This window comes from Saccopteryx leptura, chromosome 1 (assembly GCF_036850995.1).
Source record: "Saccopteryx leptura isolate mSacLep1 chromosome 1, mSacLep1_pri_phased_curated, whole genome shotgun sequence".
Taxonomy (NCBI): domain Eukaryota; kingdom Metazoa; phylum Chordata; class Mammalia; order Chiroptera; family Emballonuridae; genus Saccopteryx; species Saccopteryx leptura.
In genome coordinates, this window is record NC_089503.1 from 359508675 (window position 1) to 359521551 (window position 12877).

General features: G+C 34.9%; 1 protein-coding gene across 1 annotated transcript in view; it reads left to right on the forward strand.

The window, feature by feature from the left end:
- The window catches only part of EYS (eyes shut homolog), a 1965296-nt gene that overhangs the window by 797754 nt on the left and 1154665 nt on the right, over positions 1-12877 (forward strand). Inside the window, 2 exon segments of the mRNA XM_066360293.1 lie at positions 7868-7964; positions 8154-8258. Of these exon segments, the coding sequence (XP_066216390.1) occupies positions 7868-7964; positions 8154-8258 (202 nt within the window).

The following is a 12877-nucleotide window of genomic DNA, read 5'->3' on the forward strand; positions in this document are numbered from 1 at the left end:
CAAATATGTTCTCCCATTGTGTGGTTTGTCTTTTTATTTTGTTCATATTGTCTTTAGCTGTGCAAAGCTTTTTAGTTTGATAGTCCCATTTGTTTATCCTGCCCTTTATTTCCCTTGCCATGGAGATAAATCAGCAAATATATTGTTGCAAGTGACGTCAGGGAGCTTACTGCCTATGTTTTCTTCTAGGATGCATATGGTTTCATGACTTACATTTAAGTCTTTTATCCAGTCTGAGTTTATTTTTGTGAATGGTGTAGGTTGGTGGTCTTGTTTCACTTTTTTGCAGGTAGCTGCCCAATTTTCCCAACACCACTTGTTAAAGAGACTCTTTTTACTCCATTGTATGCTATTATCTCCTTTGCCAAATATCAATTGTCCATAAAGGTGTGGGTTTATTTCTTGGTTCTCTGTTCTGTTCCATTGATCTATATACCTGTTCTTATGTCAGTACCAAGCTGTTTTGAGAACAATGGCCTTGTAGTAAACTTGATATCAGGAAGTGTGATACCTCCCACTTTTTTCTTCTTTTTCAAGATTGCTGAGGCTATCTGTGTTCTTTTTTGGTTCCACATGAATTTTTGTAATATTTGTTCTATATCTTTGAAGTATGTCATTGGTATTTTAATAGCAATTGCATTGAATTTAAAATTTGCTTTGGATAATATAGACAATTTAATGATGTTTATTCTTCCAATCCATGAACACAGTATATGATTCCACTTGTTTGTATCTCTCTTGATTTCTTTTATCAATGTTTTATAATTTTCCAAGTACAAGTATTAAACCATCCTTGGTTAAATTTACTCCTAGGTACTTTTTTTTTGGTTGCAATAGTAAATGGCATTGTTTTCTTAATTTCTCTTTGGACAGATCATTGTTGGTGTATAAAAATACTTCTGATTTCTTAGTATAAATTTTATATCCTTCCACCACACTGAATTCATTTATCAAGTTCAGTAGTTTTTTGACTGAGACTTTAGGGTTTTCTAGGTTCAGTATCATATCATCAGCAAATAATAATAGTTGTACTTCTTCTTTTCCAATTGGATGCCTTTTATTTCTTCTTCTTGTCTGATTGCTGTGGCTAGGACTTCCTGAACTATGTTGAATAAAAGTGGTGAAAGGGGGCACCCCTGTCTTGTTCTTGATCTTTAGGAAATTGTTTTTAATTTTAGTCCATTGAGTATGATATTGGCTCTGGGTTTGTCATAGATGGCCTTTATCATGTTGAGTTATGTTCCCTATATTCCCACTTTGCTGAGAGTTTTGATCATAAATGAGTGCTAGATTTTATTGAATGTTTTTTCTGTATCTATTGATATATTATCATGTGATTTTTCTACTTTCTTTTGTTTATGTGCAGAATCACATTGATTGATTTGTGAATATTGTACCAGTCTTGCCTTCCCAGAATAAATCCCACTTGATCAAGATGTATGATTTTTTTCATGCATTGCTGGATCTGGTTTGCTATAATATTTTGTTGAGAATTTTAGCATCTAATTCATCATGGATTTTGGTCTATAGTTTTCTTTCATTGTATTATCTTTGCCTGGTTTTAGAATCAGAATTATGCTCACCTCATAAAAGGAGCTTGGAAGTCTTTGTTCCTCTTGAATTTTTTGAAATAGCTTGAGAGGGATAGGAGTTAGTTCTTCTTTGAATATTTGGTAGAATTTTCCTGTGAAGCCATCCGGCCCAGAGCTTTGGTTTGTTGGGAGTTTTTGATAAATGTTTGGATCTCATTTGTTGTAATCAGTCTATATAGGTTTTCTGACTCTTCCAGGTTGATTTTTGAGGTTATATTTTTCAAGGAATTTGTCCATTTCACCAAGTTGTCTAATTTTTTGACATACAGTTCTTCATAGTATTTTCTTCCAATCCTTTGTATTTCTGATGTGTCAGTTGTTACTTTTCCAATCTCATTTCTATTTTTATTTATTTGTTCTCTCTCTCTCTTTTTTTTTTTTTTTTTGGAGAGTTTGGTTAGAGGTTCATCTATCTTGTTTGACTTTTCAAAGAACCAACTCTTGGTTTCATTGATCCTCTATATATATATATATATATATATATATATATATATATATATATATATATATATATATATATATATATTTTAACTCTATGTCATTTATTTCCACTCTGATCTTTATTATTTCTTTCCTTCTACTTCCTCTGGGTTTTACTTGCTGTTCTTATTCTAGTTCTTTTAGTTGCAGGGTTATTTGAGCTTTTTCTAGCTTCTTAAAGTATGCCTGTAATGCTATGAACTTCCCTCTCAGACTGCTTTTGCTGTGTCCCATAAATTTTGAGTTGTTGTATGGTCATTTTTATTTGTTTCAAGGAAATTTTTAATTTTTTCCTTGATCTCATTGTTGACCCATTTGTTATTTAATAACATGCTGTTTACTTTCCAAATGTTTGAGTGTTTTTCAGTTTTTCTATTGTAGTTGATTTCTACTTTTATGCCATTGTTGTCAGAGAAGATACTTTATATGATTTCAATTTTCTTAAATTGTTGAGGCTCATTTTATACCCTAACATGTGGTCTATCCTAGAGAATGTACCATTAGCACTTGAAAAGAATGTATATTTTGCTGCTTTAGAGTGAAGAGTTCTGAAGATATCTATTAAATCCAGTTGATCTAGTATGTCTCTTAATTCTGCTGTTTCTTTATTAATTTTCTTTCTTGAGGATCTATCCAGTGATGTAAGTGGGGTATTGAAATCCCCTACTATTATAGTATTGCTGTTGTTCTTGCCCTTTATGTCCATCAAAGTTTGCTTTATATATTTAGGTACTCTTATATTAGGTGCATATATATTTACAATGGTTATCTCTTCCTGTTGGATTGCTCCCTTTATCATTATGTAGTGACCTTCTTTTTTCCTTACTATAGTCTTTGTTTTAAGGTCTATTTTGTCAGATATAAGTATAGCTACCCCAGCTTTTTTTTAATTCCCATTTGCATGAAATTTTTTTTCCGTCTTTTATTTTCATTTTATGTGTATCTTTTGTTTTGAGGTAGATTTCCTGTAGACAGCATATGTACGGGTCCTGTTTTCTTATCCATTCAGCTACCTTATGTCTTTTTTTTTTTTTGTATTTTTCTACCTTATATCTTTTGATTAGAGCATTCAATCCACTTATACTTAAGGTTTATTGATATGAAGTTGTTTATTGCATGTTTTTCTTGAAATCTATGTTCTTCTTTTACTAGATGTTTTTTCCTGCTTTGTTCTGTCTACAGTAGGCCCCTTAATATTTCTTGCAGCATTGGTTTGGTTGTGATGAATTCCTTGAGTTTTTTTGTTTGTTTGTTTGGGAAGCTTTTTATTTCTCCTTTAATTTTAAACAATAGCCTTGCTGAATAAAGAAGTCTTGGTTATAGGTTCTTGTTCTGCATTACTTTGAATATTTCTTGCCATTACCTTCTGGCCTCAAGTGTTTTTTGTTGCAAAGTCGGATGTCATCCTTTTGGAAGCTTCTTTGTAGGTGACTGACCTCTTTTCTCTTGTAGCTTTCAGAATTCTTTCTTTATCTTTTAGCTTTGGTATTTTGATTATGATGTGTCTTGGGGTAGGTCTCTTTGTATTCTTTTTTAATGGGGTTCTCTCTGCTTCTTGAACCTGTATGACTCTTTCCTGCATCAATTTAGGGGAATTTTCAGCTAAAATTTTTTCAATCAGATTCTCTATCCCTTGTTCTTTCTCTTTTCCTTCAGGAATCCCTATTATGTGGATATTGTTTCTCTTCATATTGTCAGAGAGCTCTCTTAGAGTTTCCTCAGAATTTTTTATCCTCTTTTCTTTTTGCTGTTCTGCTTCTGTACTTTCACTTATCTTGTCCTCTAAGTCGCTGATTCAGTCTTCTGCTTCATCCAGCCTGCTTTTCATTTTTTCTTGTGTAGTCTTCATTTCTGATATTGTATTTGTCATTTCTGTCTGGTTCCTTTTTTATGATTTCAGTGTCCATTTTGATGCTTACAATTTCTTTATTTAGGTGCTCATTAAGTCCATCCATTATAGCTTTGAGATCCTTAAGCATTCTAAGGATCATTATTTTAAATTCTGTATCCGGTAATTTGATTACTTCCATTTCATCCAGATCTTTTTCTGGACATTTTTCTTGTTGATTCATATGGCTTATGTTTTTCTGTCTTTTCATTGTTTTTGTTTATGGTTTGCAGGCTTGTTTGAGTTGTGGTCTCCTTAACTAGCAGAACCTCTTTTCCATTAACTATATCTTAACTGGGTCAGGTGTGAGGAGCCCCTCCTTAAGATGTGACTCTAACAGAGGTTGTTAGTCCTGAGCTGATGCTCTCTGTATCTGGCCTCTGGATATGCCTTCCTTGGACCTTCTTGGCCGGATCCTGGCACAGACTAGTGGGGGTCCCTGCCTATGACTGGCCCTTATATATATTTTTTGAACAACAGATGTTCCAGATCCTGTGGCTGCCTCTGCTGAGCCCAAGTGCATTGTTAATATCAACTTAGGCTGGCTTTTTATCTACTTTTGGCCTGGAGGATGTTTATTTAAATGTTCAGGTTCCCCTGAGATCCACTTTCTGCAATCTCTTATTGGTGGCTACTTGTTGGGCACAGGGGCTAGGTAAGGTATTGGATGTGGCTTTCCCCTTAGCCTCAGGTGTTATTCTAGCCAACCTATTTTATTATTTTATTTTATTTTATATTCTTTCTTTTCAGCCCTCAAAAGGGTGTGGTCAAAGAAGTCCACTGGGTATGGCCTTTGTGTTCCCAAGGTACAGTTTGTCCACTGGCCCTCTACCACTACTGCTGCCACCTTGGGTGTTCAGGCACAGGCATTGCCAGTGCTGGCCCACCACTGTGGTCTCTCTGGCTTCCATCCCACTCCTGTGGCTGGGACTGCTTTTTCATATTCGAGTTGCAAGCTTTGGCTGGCCCTTGGCCTTTGCCTGTCCTGTGGGTGGGACAGCATTCACGTGTCTGAGCTGCAATCCATGACTGGACCCCAGCCTCTGCCTTGCCCCTGTGGGAAGGACTGCTTTGGCATGGTAGTCCAGGCTGTAAACCTGGACAGTTGCCTTGGCCTCCAGCCCACCCCCACAGGCTGGACTGTGTTCACATATGTGGGTAGCAGCCATGGCTGGCTCCTGGCTTCCGCTCCTGCATCGCGCTGCTGCCCCCTCTCCATCTGGCAAGCACTCAGCAGTGTAGGGATGGTATTGTAGCTCAGACCTCAGCACTCAATACTGTATCCCTGATTGGCTCCTTTCTTCTAAGCAACTCTGCTCTGAGTACAGCAGGAAAGCTTCTGTTTGGCTGGTGACCTGCTTCCCTTTGCTGGTATTGCTGGTTCCAGGAAAAATATTCACTTTAGATTTGGGTAATGACTCAGCCCAGGGGTTAGGGTGGCTGTCCCTCACAGTGTTTCTCCCTGTGCCTCCTAGATTACACTCTCTTCCTACTACTCCAGTCCTCTCAGCTAACCCTGTCCACCAGAACCCTGGGAGAGTGGTTGTGAAAGAGGTTTTCTGCGCAGTCCCTTTAAGATGAAACCTGGGTCTGAGAAATTTGTCTCTTTCTCACAAACATTATCCTGACTTGTTTCACAGCGAAATACTGTTTGTACACCTCTTCTAGGATCTGGGGCTGCAGGCTGGGGCTTTGGTTCTGGGACCCAGGACCCTCTCCTCTCCGGTAAAACCCCACCACCACGTGAGTCCCTCCAGGCCGCTGTGTGCTCCTGGGAGCTGGGCAACCCTTTCCACATTTTCTGTTTTCCTACCAGTATCAGTGTGGCTTCTTTGGTGATCTTTGGTTATAGATTCCTCTTGGTTTAGTGCAAAGTTGGTTTTTCCAGATGACTGTTCTTAAAATTAAGTTGTAATCCATTTTGATTTTGGGAGGTGGAAGTTGGAACGTCTGCCTACTCCATTGCCATCTTGCCCTGCATCCAACTCTTTATCTTTAGCTTATAAAACAATTTTAATTTGAATCAAATAATTTAAAAAAGCTTATTATGTTATTTATAAGTATATTATGACATTTGCAATTTATATATAACCATATTAACTTGGAAATAACTCATTTTAATTTTATTTTTAATGCTGGGTATACAACTCTAGTGCATGAATGTAAGTGAATGTAAGTGAAAGCATGCAACTTCAGAGTTGAACTTGAAGTTTTAGTAATTGTGTAAGAAAAAATAAGACAAATTATTAATGGTATTTTTTAAGACTATCTGGTCTACCCATTATATAGGCTCCACAGGTTTCTTCTGATTAATAGTTGTTGATGCATCTTTATTTTATCTTTGTGTTCTTAACCTATACTCATCTCTATATTTAAAATGAGTTTCTTTAGATATTGTACAGTTAGTTCTGTTAATTTGCCTATTTCTGTTTTAAATTGAAGAGTTTTTAACATCATATTTAATGTAATTAGTCATACATATGACTTTAAATAAACTATCTTATGATTTGTTTTTTACTGGTTGTATGTGTACTTTGTTCTTTTTTACTCTTGTCTTTTTTGGATTAAGTAATTTTTAGCTTTATATATTATTTTCTGCTAAAGAAGCAGCCAGATTTTACAAAATTAATACCAACTTCCCAAACCTCAAATCAATTTGGCACTTGAGCTCACTGTAGATACCACTAAATGACAATGTCTGTGGCATGGTGTGATGGGAAAAGCAATGTAGGGCAATCTCATGTTCTCACATGATAACCTGAGTGAGGAAATACAGTGAGGACTTTCCACTGAGCAGTAGGTGCTAAAAACTAAAAGGTCATGATGCAGTGACAGAGACCAAGGAAACTCTATTATATCATCTGAATGCCAATATAGTGTTATATATGATTTGAGATTTTGAAAATGAAGAAATGTTTGCAGATAGAAAGAGGAGGAGAAACTATATGAGTAGGCACCAGGGGAGGAAGAAGGCCATTCATGGATAGATGGACCACACTCCATTTCAGACACTTCTCAGTTCCAATGGCAGTCTATATGTATGCCAATAATAAATACAGTTTTTTCAGAGTAATAGAAAATCTGAATAGATACTGACATGTATAATGTCACTGCAATTATTGGGTGATTTGTTATATCAGTGAAAAGTAAGAGGAAGAAAAACCTTGTTTCTTAGATTTTTAATTATCTAGAAATGAGTATAAATATTGTTATACCTAGTTAATATATAACCATGGAAATAATTACTTAAATGGTGATAATGAATGTTAAAATATTTAATGCCTTAAAAAAGTGATAATTAGGCTGATTTTTCTGACATGAATGTTTTGACATAATTATAGCTGCCTCTCTTACTGGTCTGTATAATTTTTTATTGTTCTTTGCTATTTTAAACATAACTGACATGTGTTTAAACAGATGACTGATTTTGTAACTGTGATTCAAAATAATTTATTTTTTTTGAATCACTTGAATATAAAAAGCAATTAAATAATTCTCTTCATCTGCTAAATGCCTTGTATAAATTCAGTCGCTGAAGCTCAATTTTACTTTAAGATTGGTCAACACATTAATTCATTTGCTTGTCAGATTGTTTCAATTCTTCTTGTTCAAACACTTAAATACCTTAAAAGAACAGCAGCATTAGCAACAACTCTTCTTTCACAGGGGGTATACTAAAGTATTCCCCTCTTGATTCTTTCATTTGAACTCATTAATTAGAAACTAGCATAAATATATTTATAGATTATATGAAATAGAGTTGTTTGAGAAACCAGAGATGAGGTATTTTCTCTTTTATGTTTTTTAATTTTTATTATGAACAAATTCTCCAGACTCTTTGTCACTGATTCTGATTCATACTGAAATGAAAATTGCTCATCCTTATCCTTCACATTTCTCTTTGCAGGGTTTGAAGGAGAACACTGTGAAATTAACATAAATGAGTGCTCCTCCCTTCCCTGTCAGAATTATGGCAACTGTGAAGATGGGGTCAATAGTTTCAGGTAAAGAAAACAAACAAAAAATCTAGATACATGTTTATGCATTTAGATGTATCTAAGTGTTTGCAAGTTTATAATTTCAATTGACAAATAGAACATTTTTATTACTAACAATTTGCCATGCTACAATTATTTGAAACTTGAACTTTATACATTTATATCAATGGAGTTATTAAATGTCTTGTTTGAAAGGTGTATTTGCAGACCTGGATACTCTGGACCTCTGTGTGAAGTTGATACCGAGGGTTCTTCTGAATCTTGCAAAAATAACAGAACCTGTTTGGATCTGATAAACAGGTTAGAGGCTATATTTTACTGAATCAATTATTTTATATGTGTAGTTTAACAAATTACAAGGTGAACATGCACATACTCATTATTCAAGTTATGAAGCAGAATACTGCCGATGTCTTTGTGCTTGTCAAGTACCCATTCACTATCCCATCCAACGGTAGTGAATATTCAGATGTTATGTTTACCACCTTTGCCCCTAATATACAGTATTAACTGTATGTATGCCTGAACAAAATACTCTTTAGCTTTCATATTAATATGACTGGAATAATATTGTGTATAGCTTCTGAAAAAATTTATTTTGTTGAACTGAAATATTTTGCATTATCTGTTAATGCATTTTTATCTGTTGTTTTTAACTATTGTAAAATATTTTATTTAAATATGTATCAACACAATATTCTTTTCCTGGACATAGATTTTGGGATTATTTACTCTTTTTTTTCTCATAAATAACATTATTGAAGTTTTCAAAAATTTTCCAAAATACTTAAATACTAGTATTACTCAAATTTTTATGCCTCAAAATACACTAATTAAAACTTTAGGTAGACATTTTCACATTTATTATATTACTTTTTGAAATTTCATTTCACTCTGAAAATATAAATATTTACACTCAGCAAAAATTAATAAGTATATCTACTTGTATTGTCAGATTATTCCATTTGAGCATATCTTCTATGCATAAGATTGTGTATCCTGGTGGTTTTTCTCTGTGATAACTTTCACAGTTGAGTATTATTTTACATATTTCAAGATTTTATTTTTGCTATCTAAATATGCCTATTTATGTCATCTGCCCATTATGTTATCCTCTTGATGATTTGTAAGAATCTTTATATATTCTAATTATTCATTTGTTAATTGTATGCACTGAAAATATTTTCTACTGATTATAGATTGATATTTTTACCTTCTTTATGATGAGTTTTAAATATTAAAACTTAATTTTAATGTAATTGAATTAATCAATTAGTTTGTATATGTTTTTATTTCTATCTTATTTAGAAATGTTTACCTTAGAATTTTTGCATATGTATTCATTAGAGATATTAGTCTGTAATTTTTTTTCTATCTGTGTGTGTGCCTGTTATCCTTACCTGGTTTTGATGTCAGTGTTATGCTGAAATGTGTTAGGAAGTATTTATTGCCTCTTACTTAATTTTTTGGAAGTTTGTAAAGGATAGGTTTTAAATCTTATTTGAATATTTGGTAGAGTTCACTAGTGAAAGCATCTAATCCTGTCCTTTAATTTGAGGAAGTTTTTGATACATGTTTTAAATTTATTACTGTTGATTGGTCCATTTATATTTTCCAATTATTCATGACTCAGTCTAGGAAGATTGGGCATTTCTAGGAACATATCCATTTTTTCTAGGTAATTGAATTTGGTGGCATGTAGTCTTTCATCATATTCTATTATGATCCTATGTATTTCTATGATGTCTATGGTAAATTCTCTTTCACTTCTGATTTATCTTTTTTCCTTAGTGAGTCTAGCCACAGTTTTGTCAATTTTATTAATCTTTTCAAAGAACCAGCTCTTTGTTGTATTAATTTGCTGTGTAGTCTTTCTGTTCTCTATTTCATTCAATTCTGCATCTATTTAATTTCCTTTATTCGGCTGATTTAAAGAAGCTGCTATTTTTCTTTTTCTAGTACTTTAATATGTCTGGTTAGATAGTTTTCTTGAGATTGTTCTTGTTTCTTGAGATAGGCGCATAATGACATCAACTTCCCTCTTATTACTGCTTTTACTGCTTCTGAGAAGTTTTGATATGTTGTTTTGTCATTCTCCTTTGTCTTTATTTATCTTTTTATTTCTTTTTTGACCCAGTATTTTTTACAACCACTATGAAACACAGTATGAAGATTTCTTGAAAAATTAAGAATAGAGCTACTTAATGGTCTAGCAACTTTTCTGGGTATTTACATGAAAAAAAAATGAAAACATTTATTTGCAAAGACATATGCACTCTTTTTTTTTGTTGTATTTTTTGTATTTTTCTGAAGCTGGAAACGGGGAGAGACAGTCAGACAGACTCCCGCATGCGCCCAACTGGGACCCACTCGGCACGCCCACCAGGGGTGAAGCTCTGCCCACCAGGGGGCGATGCTCTGCCCCTCCGGGGCGTCGCTCTTTTGTGACCAGAGCCACTCCAGCACCTGGGGCAGAGGCCAAGGAGCCATCCCCAGTGCCCGGGCCATCTTTGCTCCAATGGAGCCTCGGCTGCGGGAGGGGAAGAGAGAGACAGAGAGGAAGGAGAGGGGGTGGGGGTGGAGAAGCAAATGGGTGCTTCTCCTGTGTGCCCTGGCCGGGAATCGAACCCAGGACCCCTGCACTCCAGGCCAACGCTCTACCACTGAGCCAACCAGCCAGAGCCAAGACATATGCATTCTTATGTTCATTGCAGCACTATTCATGGTGGCAAAGACATGAAAACAACCAAAAGTATCTTTTGTAGATGATTAGATAAAAATGTGCTAGATATATACAATGAAATACTACTCAGCCATAAGACATAATAAAATACTGTATTTGGGACAATGTAGATGGACCTTGAGAATATCATGCTAAGAGAAATAATTCAGACAGAAAATGTTAAGATTTATATAATTTCACACACATGTAGGATATAAAACTGAAAGGAACAAATAAACAAGCAAGAAAACAAAAAAACAAAAACTTATCCATACTAGCCCTGGCCGGTTGGCTCAGCGGTAGAGAATTTAAAGTTCTGCCATTTATATTTAAATTTTAATTGATCTGAATTATTGTATGTGCACTATTAGGTAGAAATATGAGTTATTATTTTCATATGAATAACCAATTGTGCCTGTTACATGTACTGAATATCCGCCTTTTGTGCACAGATCTGTCTGATCTGCAATGCTTTCCTGATTGCTGATCAAGTCCTTATACGGGCATGTGCCTACTTCTCTGAGTCTATTGTTTAATTATCTACCCATGTGACAATGTCATAAATCTTAATTATTTACCTTTGAAATATCTCAATACTGATATAATAAGACATCTATTTTTAATCTCCTTTAGGAAGTTTTGGTTGTATTTGATAATTATTTTCTGTTATAATCTACTATGTTCTACATAAATTCCTACATCTAAGCAATCAAACAAAGACCAGGTAGAATTTTAATTGGAATTCCATTGAATTTGTAGATCAATCTGAGAATAATTGATATGTCTTTAAATTAGTTTTTAAAATAACTTTTAAAAAGCAGTTGGGCAAATTTTACTAGGCATTCATTGATTAGGATAAAAAAGACTCATTTGTCATGTCACAGTTTCTCTCCTCGTACCAAGGGCAATGTTTATCTGTCTTAATAGAGATCCAAAATCTAGAATCGCTGTCAAAATTTGTATCACAATCTGCTTTAGTTTCCAGTAACTTTTTATTATTTCTATCATTTACTGTGGCTTTTGCACAGTCCAGTCTGATGAAGGAAATGTGGATAAGCTTTGAATCACTACCCATGCAGCTTTCAAGCCTTTCAAGGGGATGCTAATCAAGCTCCATGGAAATATAGACTTGCTTTCAGTGTAGAACTTAATGAGTATGAAGGAGCATTTTAAAATCTTCCAACTGGGCTTTCCTTCATATTATTTTATTCTAATGTAGAAATTCTGCCTATTATTAAGTATATTCACTACATTAAATATTCATGGACTGAGGGGGAAAGAAAAAAATAAATAAACAGAAAAACCCACAAAGCATAGATTTGTGATCTACTGAACTTAAATAATCTTGTGTTTCTACTGATGGAACGGTGGTATTTCAAACACAAGCATAAGTTCAGAGCCAATGTCCAGTATCTTTGAAGAGGTCTACATATCTTCCTTTCATTAATGAAGTCACACTGGTAAATGGCCTCATATCCCTCTGAGGAGGCCACAGGAAGATACATGTAACACATGTGACTATATTACAAGAATCTCCATCAAAGGCACTTGCTCTCCTTCAGTTGAGGGACTGAGTGTGTGACATAGCTCAGGTCTGAAGTTGTACAGGAGCCTAGGAATTTCTCAAAGGCAAGTTGAATTACATTTCTGCCCTGCAGACCTTTATATTTAATTCTACATACATGTATGTGGAAAGTAGCACCATAACTGATTGTCCATGTCATGTATTGCTAATAACCCATCACTGATTAACCACTGGCAAGGATATCTGTGAATTAATCCATCAATCACAATTCTGTTTCTCTAATTCAGGGGTCCCCAAACTAAGGCTCGCGGGCCACATGCGGCCCCCTGAGGCCATTTATCTGGCCCCCGCCGCACTTCCGGAAGGGGCACCTCTTTCATTGGTGGTCAGTGAGAGAGCACAGGATGCATCTTGTGTGCTGTATGTGGTGGTGCCACAAAGCGCAGCGATGCGGGATACATGCGTCAGGGCTCCGGAAGTGCGTCATATCACTTGTTACGGCTAGCATTGACAAATATGGAACCAGACACTGACCATCTCATTAGCCAAAAGCAGGCCCATAGTTCCCATTGAAATACTGGTCAGTTTGTTGATTTAAATTTACCTGTTCTTTATTTTAAATATTGTATTTGTTCCTGTTTTGTTTTTTTACTTTAAAATAAGATATGTGCA